The 14,876-nt window shown below is 59.3% G+C and overlaps 2 protein-coding genes across 5 annotated transcripts; both read right to left on the bottom strand.

The window, feature by feature from the left end:
• Positions 1 to 555: 555 nt before the first annotated feature.
• LOC101526059 (probable transmembrane reductase CYB561D1) lies at positions 556 to 4,299 on the bottom strand. Its single transcript, XM_004581969.2, has 3 exons — positions 3,819 to 4,299; positions 2,952 to 2,989; positions 556 to 2,460 (listed from the first exon to the last, which is right to left on the bottom strand). The coding sequence occupies exons 1-3, from the start codon at positions 3,964 to 3,966 to the stop codon at positions 1,957 to 1,959; spliced, it is 690 nt and encodes a 229-aa protein (XP_004582026.2). The 5' UTR covers positions 3,967 to 4,299; the 3' UTR covers positions 556 to 1,956.
• Positions 4,300 to 5,035: 736 nt separating this feature from the next.
• ATXN7L2 (ataxin 7 like 2) lies at positions 5,036 to 14,780 on the bottom strand. 4 transcript variants are annotated; one of them, XM_058659991.1, is made up of 12 exons: positions 13,561 to 14,780; positions 11,618 to 11,683; positions 11,151 to 11,255; positions 10,525 to 10,735; positions 9,974 to 10,161; positions 9,299 to 9,381; positions 8,705 to 8,970; positions 7,615 to 7,816; positions 7,366 to 7,487; positions 6,097 to 6,892; positions 5,646 to 5,729; positions 5,036 to 5,254 (listed from the first exon to the last, which is right to left on the bottom strand). In XM_058659991.1, exons 1-12 carry the CDS (start codon positions 13,685 to 13,687, stop codon positions 5,240 to 5,242), a joined length of 2,265 nt encoding a protein of 754 aa, XP_058515974.1. In that variant the 5' UTR covers positions 13,688 to 14,780; the 3' UTR covers positions 5,036 to 5,239. The 4 variants fall into 4 exon arrangements, with proteins under 4 accessions (XP_058515974.1, XP_058515973.1, XP_004582029.2 ...); XM_058659990.1 differs by having other exon boundaries at positions 9,974 to 10,257; positions 13,561 to 14,779; XM_004581972.3 differs by lacking the exon at positions 5,646 to 5,729.
• Between the last annotated feature and the right edge of the window lie 96 nt (positions 14,781 to 14,876).

Here is a 14,876-nt window from a genome sequence, read left to right as displayed (position 1 = left end):
GTGCTGGCCGTGATTGAGGGGAGAGACAAGGCAGTTCCTCTTTTGGGACTGCCGCATCTTCCAAGTTCACACCAGCTTGGCAGGTTTGAGAGTGGAGAGAGCAATGGAGGAATCAGGAACCCATGCCCTCTGTATAGCAGAGGCCTCATTTCACTGCCAGGGGTCTATAGCATTCCAAGGAGATGCCAGTGCCACCCAGCCCAGGAGGAGCCTCCTGCTCTAGCAACTTGAATCACACCCAACTTCCCTGCTTCAGAGCCACCAGGGGAGAAGGCCGGGATCTTCTGCAAACCTGAGAACTCCACCCTGCTGGCATGTATGAATACTCCCCGCTGCCCCTACTGGGGGTGGGGGGAACCTGAGCTTCCGCCTGTGCACCCCAGACCTGCCACAGAGCAGCCTACTTCAAGCAGCTTTGCCTGGCTTCTGTCCATGCCATGAGCTGTGGACATCCCAGCACCCCAACTAAGCAGGCCACAGCTGACCCATCAGGGAGTCAACACTCCCTACCCTCAGTGGGTGTGGGGGAGGGGGTGTCTCTGCAGGGAAGGGAGCCTGGCCACTGTTTGTCAGCTGGCACTAGAATTCAGCCCTCTCCTGAGCCTAGGGCTGGCAGGAGACATCTCCAAAAGCTTCGATGTCAAGAAGAGAAGGGAACTAGGGTGGCTGTTTTCTTCAGGTAGAAGGGCCCTGTCCCACTTCCCTGGTCCCTGTTGTATTCTTAGAGCTTTAAAGAGCTCTACAAAGCTCAGCACTCAAGCAAGAACATGGGCCCTGGGAGGGTAAAGCACCAGCCTGCCTAGGATTCAGGAGAAGGAAATTCTTAGCATGCTAAGTACCCCAGCCACGAGCTACAGCATGTTTAAGCCAGACGGTTCCCCTCCTGTAAAAACTTTAAAATTACTTTAGTGCCTTTATTGTCACCTAGACCCCTGCTTATCCACAGTGCCTGCCAGGGGAAAGGTTGGCAAACTTCTGTAGGGTCACCAGGGCAGACTAGTCCCACTGGGTGAGGATAAGAACGATGAATGTAAGAACTCCCATCCATAGGCTGCTACGTGAGTCACGTGATCCAGGCTGGGAGAGGATGTTCTGAAGCATCAACCTGACGGACGCTTAGAGACTATTTAGAAACATTCATTTCTTAAGGCCAGTGGGATGGCACAGTGGGCTAATCCTCTGTCCTGCAGGGCCAGCATCCCATATGGGTGCCGGTTCGTGTCCCAGCTGTTCTACCTCTCTGTGTCTTGGGAAAGCAGTGGAGAACAGCTCAAGTGCTTGGGATCCTCCACTATGAGAGACCTGAAAGAAGCTACTGGCTCCCAGCTTCCAGGCAGCTCAAATCTGGCCGTTGCAGCCATCTGGGGAGTAAACCAGTGGATGGAAGACCTTGCTCTCCTCCTTGTAAAACCTGCCTTTCAAATAAAAATAAACAAATCTTTTAAAACAATACATTCATTTCTTAGCTGAGGAGACTCAGGTCCTGAGATACGCAACTTATCGGAAGTCACACACAACCATACCTAGGAGACCAGAGCCCATAAGCAAGACTCCTGGCCTCTTTCTACCACACGGCACATTCTCCAAAGTGACTCAGACAGCTGTGTCTACTACAGATAACATCCAGGAACCCTGCGCTGAAGTCAGGTGTACAGCAAACAGAAACGATTACCCTAAATCCACCTCTGCCACCACCTGCTACTCCATCTAAGGAAGAGGGAGGCTTTAGGATCAGGCTCTTGAGCAGCGGTCACGTGCACCTGGGGCCTTTGCCCCCTTGAGTCCTCCCTCCCAATAAATAGCACCTTGAGTTTCTGCAGCCCCCACCCCCCACCAACCCAAAAAGTGCAAAAAACAAAAACAAAAACAAAACCTGACCACTTCCAAAGCAGGTCCCCTCTGGAGGTCACCAGTGGAAGTACTCAACACCAAGGCTACACCCAAGCCTGCAGGAATTCACATGTCCATCTTCTTCCTCGGCAGGTAAGAGCTGGAGATCTGGTGCATGATCACCAAGGCTGGGTAGAGGGGCAGTGCCAGGCAGAAATACCAGGCTGCCCCTTTGATCTGGGCCTGGAACCATGCTGAGTACATGCCCAGGAGCACTGTGAGTGTGGCCAGCAGGTAGACCACCAGTCCACATGTCAGATGGTACAGCTTGAGACGAGCCACCCTGGAGACCCTGGTAGCTCGGGGACAGAGAAGGCAGAGCCCCCACAGTGCCTGGACGCTGGTGGCCAGCAGGGTCAGCACCCCTACCCAGCTGTGCCAGGACACCAGATGGGGCAGTTCACTGCGGGTCCTGCTGGAGACGATGAAGCCCAGGCCCAGGGCTGTGCAGAGGATGGCCAGTGTCTGCCCTGTCCAGTGCAGCCGGATCCGTGCCTTTCGGGAGCAGCAGCAGAACAGGGAGTGCTCTGGTGAGAACAGCAGGATGGCCTCGGCCATACAGACACAGAACTGTGGACACAGGGGAGGCCTGTGAGCCCCCATGGTGCTGACTCGGAGGGCTGAGAAAGATCAGCCGCCCTCCTCCACCCAAACAAAGAGGACAAAAGGCCAAGGCTGGAGGGCTTCCACAGAGAACCACAGGACAACTGTCACCATTTAGGGAGGCACCTCAACTCTCAGGGTGAAGGGAAAGCCCAGGGGAGATCACCCCTTCCAATCCCTCCTCTCAGCTTAAGCTTCCAGAAGCGGAGGAAGATGTTGTGCCTTCTCAACTACGTGATGCTTTACAGGTGGCCCAGCCCTCCAGGTTTCCCAGGCCCAGGGGTTCTGGGGGTTGTGTATGGGGGCGGGTGTGAAGATGGAGCCACAGCTGTTATGCCCCCTTGTCCCCTGCTCCCGAGACCCTGTACAAAGGCTGTACTTTTTGAAGGCTGGATGCTAGTCTAGGGGTGAAGCCCAGCATATCCACATATCCCTTGCTGGTAGAAGCCCAAACTCACCGCCAAGGCCATGAACACAGGGTGCCAGGAGAAAAGACCTGAGGACCAAAGAGAATAGGCTGATGGCGAGGGTGCGGGGGGCACCATCCTTCCTGCCCCAACAGCTGGAGCCCATAGAGTCTGACCACAGGGGAAGGGCAGATGTTTGGTCCCTAACTCGGAATCAGGGATGTGGGATAAAGCACAGCAGTCAGGGGCTTTAGGGTGAGCAACCAGCAGGGACTCCCTGCAAGCACATACCAGTTTAGCCTAGATTCCTCATTGGGCCCCCCTTTCTTCATGCAGACCCTCTTGGGGAGGGAGTATTCTGCTAGGGAAGAAGTGGTCACTCAGGGCCTGGCATGGCAGCCTAGTGGCTAAAGTCCTCCCCTAGCACACACTGGGATCCCATATGGGTGTGCTAGTTCAAGTCCTGGCAGCCCCACTTCCCATCCAGCTCCCTGCTTGTGGCCTGGGAAAGGCAGTTGAGGATGGCCCAAAGCTTTGGCTCCCTGCGCCGGCATGGGAGGCCTGGAGAGGGCTCCTGGCTCCTGGCTTCGGATCAGCTCAATTCCAGCCCTTTGGCCACTTGGAGAGCGAATCAGAGGACTGAAGATCTTCCTCTCTGTAAATCTGACTTCCCATTAAAAATAAATAACTTTTTTTAAAAAGTGGTCACTCGGCTCGGTCCATTCATCCGCCCTTCCCCCTATGACACGCAAAGCCCCACCCTCCCAGGATCCCCTGAACCCGATAACCCGCCCTGTGGCCCCCACCACCCTTAGGGCCGCCTGCTTGGGTTCCCTCAGCGCGCGGCCCCGCCCCTCTGCACATCAACCCCGCCCCTTCCCCGGCCCCGCCCCCTGCGCCGTGGCCCCGCCCACTCACTGGTTCCTGGCCGCGACAGCACTGTCAGAAAGATGGTGAAGCCGAAAGCCACCAGGTGCGCCACGATCCCGCTGCCCCTCCGCAGCCAGCGGGTCAGTCTCGGCTCCCTCGCTGCAGCAGGAACCAGACCCACCTCCAGCGGCTGCATGGCCGTGCCGGCCCGCACCTCACCCTTCGAGCAGCCTGAGCGCGTCTTCCGGGTTTGCGATCGCGGAGGCGGCTTCAGGAGAGGCTCCTCCCCGGGGATGCCTCCGGCCGCGCCATGGCGGCGCCCACAGCGCCCTCTCGGGGCTGGGGGGGAGTGCGCCTGTTGCCCCCGCAGCCCGCAGGCCCTGCTGCCAGGACAGCCCGTCGGGGCAGGGTGGGGGACACAAGGGACCTCCCAGCCCACCTTCCTGTCTACGCTAGTGTCTGGGAAGGCCCGTGTCTCAGGCAACCGTGGGAAACGCCAAATCCCACACGCAGCAGGCGGAACCTAGAGTGTGAGGCAGTATTTGGAACAGCTTGGGGGGCGGGCGGGTACTGCGTTTCCCTGGCTGCTCGCTGGCTCCCGCCATCCCCTCCTCTCACGTTCAGGGAACATGAATGATTCCTCCTTGCCTGAGAACAAGGAGAACAGCAGGAAAAGGACACGGCCAGAAATGCAGTGCACTTGTACCTCTTGAATACAGGGTTGAAGACCAGGAGGGAGATGGGTGGCTCCTCCCCTCCCTGCACAGGGAGTCGTCCCACAGAGAAAAATGGAATTGGGGCACTCCCAGTCCTTGCCGCCCCCACGTCAGCTGTCCTACCCCAAAGAGCCTGGGGCCTCCCACACCCCACGTTCTGTGACTGATTACACTTTTTCCCTTCCTGTCTGCAAAAAAGGAGTGGTTCAGGAGCCCTCCCTGGGAAAGGCTCTATCCTTTCCTCAGGGGGCCAGTCTAATGACCACCCGCTCCTAATGCAGTTCAGGTTGTAGGGTCTCCGGAAGACCAGAAAAGGGCTGGCAGCCAATTCCCACCGACCCTCGGGGCAAAGCTCCCAGAGCCAAGCTGGGGTCCTCCTGGTGGCATAGGCTCCCGCCTGGCCATCCCATCCGGTCAGGGCCCCAGATACCTTCATGCTGCTTCAGAAGACCACCTAGCCGCCCAACTGACCTGTCACCTGCTTCCCCCAGGGTGTGTGTTTGGGTGGGAGACCATCAGGGACAGTAAGGACACTGGTTTCATTACACATTCCTTTCTTCCTTCTGTGTTTCTGTTTGTATATTTCCTTAGCAGCAACAGAACAGGGAGACAGTCTTGAGGTATTTTAAAGAGGTTTTTTTTTTTTCTTAAAAAAAATAATATAAAGTTATAAAAAGCGGCAGCAGCCTGGGGCCCGGATCTGGAGGGGAGGAGGTGCTGGCAGCTCCGTCGCGGTGGGCAGGCACTTTCTTGTTAATGGGCTTTTGACTGCAGGGAGACAAGAGGTAAGAGACAGGGTCAGGGCTGGGATCTGCCAGCCGTCCTGCCCGGTGACCTGGTGGAGCCGCTGTAGGATAGCACCCAACTTCCTACTGGCCTACTGCGTAGAACTGAGCAAGGGGGAGACGCATGCCTGCCCAGGAGGGACAAGCCTGGCAGGGAAACAAGGGTCCCCCAGCCTAACTGCCAATCCCATGGCTCTCCTCTGGGTGCCAGGCGAGCTGCTGTGCATCTGGTCCATGCCCAAACCAGGGACAGCTCCCTGTCCCGCCCCAAGAAGTTTCTCCTGGCTAATGTATGGAACCCATGGTCTGCTGCACCAGGCAAAACAAAGCAAAGCAAAGCAAAGCAAAACAAAACAACCCTGGTTGCCTGTTACCTGGAGGTGGGCGCCTGTACGTGGGTACACATGCGCATATGTGGACCCTGAGCTGTGTAGCTCTGGGGGTCCTTCCATGACGCCCTGAGGAAAAACCACGAGTGAGACAGCCAGCCCACCTCATAGCTTGGGGACCTCAATTCCCTTGCCATCAGGGCACCCAGGCAGCTGCAGGTCCCAGTGGGGCCACAGCAAGCAGCACCCCTGGGCTGAACGCAAAAGCCCAGGGCTGAGGCCAAGAGGGCAAAGGTCACCACACCGAGGCTGGGGTTATTCCCAAGAGCTAACCTGCCTCGCCCTAGAGCTGATGGCCTGGAAACTCTCAGCTTCCCTGCCCCCACTGCTGTTGAACGCCTTCTCCATGTCAGCTGCCCACTGCTCCTCATGGCCATCCACCATGTCTTGGGCAGCCCCTTCCCTGCCCATGCCCTCTGGTAGGCTGGGCCTGTACCTTCAGGGTCGAGCACTTCTCCTCGAAGGCCAGGGCTGGGCCCGGCTTCTTGCGGCGTGCAGAGCAGGCCGCATCACCAGGAGCGCCGGGCAGACAGTGCTTGGCCTTCACCGGCCGGCAGTAAGTAGCCAGGTTCTTGCGCTTCTTGGCTGCCTCCTCCTCGGAGAGGCAGTTGGTTGGCAGGTCCTTGGCTGGGTGTCCAGCTACTCCACGGTTCTCCAGCTGAGAGGCTTTGACGGGCATAGGGGGCTGATGAGGGGAACCCCGACAGTCTGGGGGCCCTGCCCGCTTCATTCTTGATCCCACTGTCCCATTAAGCCCCACACCCAGGGCTGTCTTGGTCTTGGCTGTGAGGCCCCTGCAGCCAGCAGGTTTGCTTTTTCCAGTGGGCTCCAGGATGCAGGTCCGTTTGAAAGTGGTGGGGCCAGGAGATAACTTGCGCTTCCGCGAGGGGGCTTCTGCCTCAGCCCCATCCTTGCCTTTGGATGACTTGCTGGCCTTGGAAGGTGGCAGCTTGCTGAAGGACGGGGACGGCGTGTTGGCAGGCAGCGGTGAGGTGATAGCTTGGCTCCCACCCATGCACTCCGCCTGGCTGCAGGCAGCAGCCACACTGGGTGAGCCTGCAGGATAGCTGGGGACAAGGCTGTCCTTGGTGGCAGGTGTGGAGGCTGGGCATGCAGGTCTGGGGGGTGGGCCTGGAAGGCGGGGGCAGCTGCCTGCAGAGGGTGGGCTCAGGGGAGCAGATAATGGGGAGCTGACAAGGTGGGAGGGAGGTTCAGCTGCCGGTGGGATTTTCCTGCGGCAGAAAGAGAACCCTGTGGTGACTGGCAAGCAAACAAGAGGGCCTCCCCACAACAGAAACCCACCCCTGCCCCACCTAGAAACGGCTGGCAGAGCCCAGGATTGCTGCCATCTGCTGGGAGACATGGGAACTGAAGGCTGGGGAGAAGGCATGGGAAGGGAAGGAGGGAAGGAAGGAAAGAACGAACAAACAAGCTAGCGTATAATGTAGCTGCTAGAAGATAGGCAGGCCCGGTCTGCGCCTCTTTTTACTGCTCCATAATTATCCCTAGTTAGCCAAAAGATACTGGAGGGGAGGAGCAAGAGTCCAGACCACTGGTTCATGCCCTGCCTTAACCAAGCCCCAGGCTGCCACCTGCCAGCACCCTTCCATGTCACTCCCCATCTGGTTCTTCCTGGCAAACAGCCAAGGCGCACCATGGAGGCCCAGCAAGGGAAGTTCTGTCACCACCCAGCCCCCTGACTCACTTCCACATGTGCGAGCTGAGGTGCCGTTCCAACATGGAGCTGAGTGCTGAGCAGAACCGGTCCAGCCGGCGGCTAAACACATAGCATCCCGGGCTCACCAGCCGGCTCCCGAAGGTGCAGAACTGCAGGCAGGCAGAAGGGGCAGGTTGGCAAGGCCTCAGTATAGGAAGGGCATCTGCACCCACCACCTGATCTTCTCCCACTGCCCCAACCCCTCCATGACTCCCGGCTCTAGCCCCAGGTTCTTACCGCCTGTGGCCGAGGAGGCCGGCTTGTATAATGGCAATCAGCGGGGAGGTGGAGGTCCTCAGAAGTCCCCTCCTCCTCACTCTCCTCGCTGGAGGCCTGAGCCCCACCCCGGGGCAGGGGGAAGGGAAACAGGCCTGGGTCCCCATCACCACCACCACAGGGGCCTTCATCATCCACCTCACTCTCAGAGGAGGCCTGGGACCTGGAAGGGCCAAAGGGGTTGTGAGGGTGATGTGACCAGGGTTGGGGTCAGGGGCAGGTCAAGGTTAGTGTTGGGGTCGGGGGATGAGGGAGTGGGGGGGGTGGGTGAGTTGTCAGTGAGGGGGTTTCCCTGAATCCACTTAGCTCAAAGTGCCAGGGCAGACACCCTGCTGGGCAATCACAGGGAGCGGAAAAAGGCAAGGGAGGAAATGACAGGGCTCACAGAGTTAGAGACAAGAGAGATCCGGGGGCCACGGCTCCCCAGGGGTTCTTGCCCCACCCCTTCAATTCCCAGGCCCTGCCTCCTCGGGGAGTGGTGTGGGGAATCTGCTCCATGATTGGCCTCCTTCCAGAAAATCTTCCGAGCTTAACTGCACCCAGCTCTGGTCAGCCCCGTCAACTCTCTCAACCCCCTTCTGGCATCACATATTCCTGGGAGCCTGTCTGTGAGCTGAGCCTGCGTTTCGTGTCTGCCCCTGGTGTTACAGGCAGAGATGCGTGTGTGTCTCCTTCAGCCAGGCAGGCTCTCCCCGGGGTCCAGCGTAGCCTCTGTACACGAAGGGGCCAGTGAATGAATACATAGTAGGACTGCTTTACCCAGGACCCTGACCCTTTCGGCTCCCCAGGTAGCTGGGAACACGTTCACATCCCAGGTGTTGGATCTGGCAGGCTAAGGAGAGCCTTGGGGAGGGGAGGGGAGGGAGAGGGAAGGCTGTGGGAGGGTAAGCCCCTGCTTCCACACCTCTGCTGGGGGTCCCCAGGCATCCTCCCATGCTCAGGGCCAAGGGAGCACACTTTCCTGGGCTTATCTTTGGGGGTCCCTACTGGCTACTGGGTTAAGGGCTGAGTATTCCCCCAGGTGAGGTAGGGGGCTAGGCCCTGGACTTACCTGGGCAGTGCACAGTACGGGTAGGTCTGCTTAGTGCAAGCAGAGAAGGTGCTACTGGGGGCAGCCGCCACCATCGCCGCTGCTACCCCCACCTGCACTGGGGCTGGGGGCTCCTGGGCAGGGCGCTCGACAGCTGGCTCCTTGCGCCCAGGACTCTTCTCCTTGGGAGACTCCCCTCTACGGGAGCTGGCCTTCAGCTCTGCCACAAGCACATCAAAGTCCTTGGCCCGGCCCTGGACCTCCCGACGCTGGTGTACTGAGTGGATCTAGAATACAATAGGGTGGAGGGGTGGGGAGGGGGTGTGAGCTGAGCAGGGGCAAGGGGCAGCGGTGTTCTCTGGCCTGGGCAAGTGGAGAGAGAGGGGAGGTGAGTGTTTGGGGGTTTTTGTTTCACTCCCCTGTGTGGACAAAACCCTCCTTTGGGGTGCAGGGTGCAGCAGCCATTGCCTGTCCACTGTCCCCACCACGTCCCCTCCCTCGTGTAGGTCTGCCCTCCTTGCCCCTTGAGCTGTGATTCAGACCACACCTCAACTCTCCCTGCTGGGGGGGGCCTCTGCAGCCCTCCCTCCCTGGGGTGGTGGGGATGACACTTACCTTGCAGGTCAGCAGGCGGGTACAGATCTTTTTGGTCTCAGGATTTATCACCCCACACTGCCTGTTGAGGTCACACTCCTTCCCTGTGGGGACAGCAGCTCCGGTGACCCCCAAGGCCACCTCCAGCAGCCTCCCGAGAGGTTGTGGCCCCTTCCTGCTCAGGGCTAAGGCAGAAGGGCCTCCAACACACAGGTGCACGGGGTTCCCTTCCAGGACAGCTCTTTAGGATCTCAACACTTCTCTGTTGGACTCAGGAGGCAACACTGCCTTCTCCCTTTCCTTCACCTCCCGGCCCCAGACCAAGCGCTACTTAGGGCTTCAAGCCCAAAGCAGGGCAACACATATAAAGACCCCTAAGCAGAAAAAAAGGCGTCTGGGATGACAGAGAGACCAGTTGCAAGCGATCTGGTGTCCTGGATCCAGTTGAGACATGACACAAAGGTAAGTCACCTTGAACTTCACCTGCTAGAACTAAATCAGCAGCCCAGGGCTATAGAAACGCTTCTGAGGAAGCAAACAGGTCAAGATGCGACAGGGACACCTGTACCCTGCCAGCTGGGATGAGCAGGCCCACTCCTTCCTGGCCTTCTTCCCCATCTGTCCCAAAGGAGGAGCAGCCCTGAGAAGTCCTTCCTCTCCCTTCCCTTCCCAATCCGCAGCCCCACAACCACTCACGCGCCATCTTCCGGTGGGTTTTGGGTGGCAGCCGCACCACGCCAGACTCCTCAGGGGGGCTGCCTTCAGCCCGATGTCCGGAGCCCTCACTGGGAACTATCTCGATGCCGTCTCTTCCGGGAGGTTCTTTGGAGGGGGGTGCTGTCGGGGGCTTCCCTGGGGAGTCCTTGGTGAGGCCGCCTGCCTGGCTGAGGAAAGCAGAGGGCGGGGCCGCCCTGATTCCATGTCCATCAGGCTTCGGGAGACTGGACATCTTCTCCAGATTCACCACAGGCACGAAAAGGCTACACACGGAGAGAGGGTGTGGGCTGCGGGGTGGCGGGGCGGGCCCTGGGACTTGGGGGGAGGTATGGGTGGGGAGTAGCGGTGGGTCAGAACATGGACAGAGGACCCCCATATTCCCTGGAATACATGGAAAGGAGATGCAGGTAGGCCCGGTTGCCCTCTGCCAGGAGCAGCACCCCCTGACCCAGGGCTGCCTCTACTTGAGTCACCCCCTCCCTGGGGAAAAGTCAGGGTCGATCTTGGGGAGCCTGTGGCCTCTTCCTTACCAGAGGCTGTCCTTCTGGGACTTCTCAGGAGGCTGGTGGCCGCGGCTCCGGGACCCCTGGCCCTTCTCCCTGGAGGAGGTTTTGGTGGAACCTGGGGTTCTGCCAGCTGGGCCCTGTCCATTCACTACATGGCATTTCTGAGAGCTGGCGGGGGCTGGAGGTGGGGGTGGGGCCCGGGCATAGAGCTTGCTGAGGGACCCATGTCTTCTTTCTGTCACCAGGAGGCAGAGAGTCACAGAAGTGAGTGCCACCAATGCCCTCCAGCCCCGCCTCCTAACCCGACCCACAGACTTGAGTTTGAGAAGCGGAGTTTCCATAGTGAACACTCTCCCATCTCCCAGCCTCCCTTTCCAATCTGAGCCTTCCCAGACTTTGCATTCTATACCCAGCTGCCTGACACTCTTAGCTCCTCCCCTGACTCCATAGGATGCTGGGAGGCTGCTCAAAAAACAGCTCTGAGACTCCGGTCAGGTGTTCAAGCCACCCCAGGCCCTTCGCACCTCTAGCGTCACCCTCCCTTGCCTCACACACCCTCCCCACTGACCCTGTCACCCAGAGCTCTGTGTTCCACTTTCCCTGTCCCCCTCCTCTCTGTCTCTCTCCCCTCCCCGGGGGGCTCCCCTCACCGCAGTGCTTCTGGAAAGCTTGAGGCTTCACCACCTGGCTGCAGTGGTTGCACACGACCAAATAGAAGTCGTCATGGGCAGGGCAGTGCCCGAAGATGGACATGTCTGCAATGACAGAAGCCCTTATCACCCGGGGCTGGGGCCCGTGGGAACACGCACGTGCCGCTTGGAAGGTGCGTTACCTCCCAGGTTTGCTGCTGGATGCTCCAAGCTGCCAAAATTTAAGCTAACCCATTCCAAAGGATCTGGGCTTTCTGGTGAATAGGCACCAATCCCCTAGGATTCAGACCTCCAACCTTGGGCAGGGCGAGGGGTGGGGCGTGGGTTCCAGGAGCCAGGGCAAGAGGCTGACCCACAGCCATCAGAAGGGGGCTCTGCTGCTTCCCCAGAGGGCCTGTTGCTTCCAGTAGGCCACCTCCTACTGGGACATTCTGTGGGTCCCGGTCCTAGGGTGTGGTGGCGCCCACCTTCTTTAATGAGGGTCATGGCATCCAGCTTCTTAGCGCTTTTGCTGCTTTCCTCCAGCTCGGCTCCTGGAAGACAAATGCAGCTGAGAGGGCCACCCCTCCACCCCAAGTAGGGCCAAGGCAGCATGGAGGGCACACTCACGAGCACTCAGATGACCTGTCGGGAGGGGATGTGTGTGTGGGGGAGAGTCCTGCACTGTGCCCATCCTTTTGTTTCCAGCTGCCTATGGCAGGAAGAATGCAACCACCTTTCTAAGGGCCCCATTCACTGCAAGGTGCAAGGCAGGGTTTCCCTGTGGCCCAGCTGGGTGACAGTGGGTAAGGGTCACCTCCTTTCTGGACGTTCTTCCCCACTTAAAGGGAAATGTCCTTGCATCTTTTTCTAGAGAACCTCGAATTCCTTCAGGGATTTCCCAGATGGGTCCTTTCTGGCATTCCAAAAAACCTCTGCCAGACCCATACCTCCATGAACTCCATTTCTGCTCTACCCGAGTTACCACAGCATTGCCCACGTTTTCCCTGGCTTCTTGGGTCCTATGCTGATGGGATAGTCACAGAGCAGGGAAGGGTCTTGGGGCCCTTTGGCAGCGCCAACAAGCCATCCCCCTCCTCTTGGGGGATTCCCTCACCACCAGGGCTCACTCAGTGCCTCAGATTCTGGGTTAATGACAAAAACATCTTAGCTGTGCAGAGCAGCTCTTCTTATCCCATCCCCCTACCTCATTCCTCTCCCCTTCCCTCCCTCATCTACATCCCCTCCCGGGCCCTTGAAAAAAAATAAATAAATAAATTCTGAGTCACCAAACACGTCTGACTCTGCTTCTGGTTCTCAATGCACCCAGACCCTGCCAAAGGCCCCAGCCTAGCCCACCCTGCCTGGGGCAGTGCCAGGGTGGCCCAGCTTGCCACCGAGCTCTGCTGTCTGGTGTCCACCAGCATCCTGGTCCCTTTCTAGGATCAGAAGGTGGCTGACTGTCTTACATAAGATACAGCTCTGAGGGCTGGTGGGTTAGGCACGCGAGAGATGAGAGGCAGCTCCCACTCTCTTAAGCCCATTGAATGCAAGTGTAGGCAGTGAGCGACAGAATCCAGCTGGGAGTCAGATGTCTCAGAGCAGTACAAGTGTCACTGGAGACCAGCTCCAGGAGGTCTCTTCCTCCACCTCTTCTCACTTGCAAACTTCTTTGGGGGCGCAGTGCCTGCTGTCACCCCCACCCCCACAGGCCACGAGGCCAAGTGCTCCCTGGAACCTAAGAGACAAAGATCAGGAGAAGGGGCTGTGGACCTGCTCACCAAAGGCACCCATTGGCCTACAGAAGGTGCAGGGGTCAGGGGAGAGAACCAACAGGCAGGGTGAGGGCCTGGGAAAGGACAGCATGGACAGATGGACTGAGAGAGGGAGGGACAGGGGGAGGACCGAGAAATGGATGGATGGAAGGACCAACTAGAGCGGAGGGGCGGGGGTGGGGGGGCTTGTCTAGGAGCACTGCAGCGGGGAAGCCAATGCCGACAAGGGACAGGAGGTGTGGGGCAAAAGGCAAAGGAACACGAGGTCTGGGGTGGGGGACAGACAAGCGGGGTGCGTGGGAAACACGTGGAGAGGACTGTTGCTGATGGGGAACGCCGGAGCAGGTGCAGGAGGGGCGGAAGATGGAAGCCAGCTGGCAAGAAGAAAGGTAAAGGCAATCAGACGTGGGGGCAGGTGCTGGGCACCGGCAGGCATTGGTGGGCAGGGTGGGCGCGGAGCGATGGGCCGGCACTAGGACCCAGAGGAGCGAGGCCGCTGCAGCGGGCGGGCACTAGGACCCGGCGGGTCCTTTGTTTGGGGGGCCGGGGAGCCGGACGGCGGCTCCAGTCCGCGGCTCCCCTCAGCCGGCGGGGGCCCCGGGAGGGGGGAGGGGAGGCGGCGAGGGGGTCCCCGACTCCAGGGTGGCTTCACTCACCGTCGCCCGCGGGCAGCTCGGCCCGCTCCACCCACGAGCTCCAGCTCTGTCCCGCGAAGTCATCGAGACTCGGCACCCGCCGCTCCAGAGCGGCCATTGCTGCCGCCGCGCGTTCACGCACCGCCATCACCGCCGCGGACGCGCGCTCGCCCCGGCCCGCCGCGGGCACGCCTCCCCTCGCCTCCCCCCAACTACCTTTCCAGCTCGCTGTACGCAAGCGCAGCACAGGTTGGCTGTCCCGCCCGCTCCCTCCCGCACCGCCTTCTGGGAAATGTAGTCTTGAAGGCGCCACCACCGCCTGCTGCCCTAGCGAGCCTGCAGCGAGAGACCTTCCGACATGAACGCGTGAAGGGAGGAAAAAGAAGACCCGAGCCCCCCACGATCTCTCCTCCGCCCTGGGCGCACTTCCTTTGTGCAACCGGTCCACCACTGTCTCGAGCTCACTGCACACAGACACACCCCAGCCCCAAACCTCTCTGCCCAAGACGTCCCTTTAAAGCCATGCGTCCCCTCTCCCTCCAAAGCCGGCTGGCGCCCCCTTTCCTGGGGGGCTGGTGGCCACCAAGTGACTGCTCCCCGGTAAATGGAATAGGGTAGGTGCAGGGAGGTGGGCGCCGCGAGTCCGAAGGGCAAGGGGAGGGAGTCCGTAGGAGGTGCTGAAGGACAAGAGGGGGTGGCGTGGGGGAGGGTCTCCGCTCCCGTGTCGAGCCTGCTCCGTGGGAACCCCACGCTGCCTGCTGCGGAGCGGAGGGTCGGAGCGGTGTTGCTTGGGCTCGGGAGGACCTGGCTGAATGACCAGGATCACCTGTCAGGATGACAGAAGGCTCTCCCTGAGCCAGCTCCAGCCCTACAGCACAGGGCTGGCCCCGAGGCTGCTGGCCTTTGCAGCAGCTCCGCCTGCGATCGATAACCCGGACGCCTCTTCCCAAACCCTGGCTGCACTCTGACTCCATCCATCACCGCAGCTTCTTTTCCTACGAATCTGCTGGAAAGGCTTCCCAAAGCCTTGGAGAGAGGGCAGTTTCTCTCCAGGTGGGGTCGTTCTTCCTGGCTGAGGAACTACCTTAATTATCCAGCTCTTTTCTGCTGCTCAGCTGATGACATTTCTTCCCACCTTCACACAAGAGAGGCAAGGCTGCTTTCTCTCTCCCCACCCAGTATGCCACCCCCAATAACACCAGAAAACTAATATGAATGTTTCCCTCTCCCCCAAGCCCTGCCATCTCACTCTTAGATCCATCCCTTCCCCTAAGGGAAAACCAAGTTTGGGAGCAAAGAAATTCCCATCTTTGACTTGGAGACCTCAGATTTTTTTT

Source organism: Ochotona princeps, chromosome 2 (genome assembly GCF_030435755.1).
Source record: "Ochotona princeps isolate mOchPri1 chromosome 2, mOchPri1.hap1, whole genome shotgun sequence".
In the NCBI taxonomy this organism is placed as follows: Eukaryota; Metazoa; Chordata; class Mammalia; order Lagomorpha; family Ochotonidae; genus Ochotona; species Ochotona princeps.
This window is presented reverse-complemented; position numbering and strand designations above follow the sequence as displayed.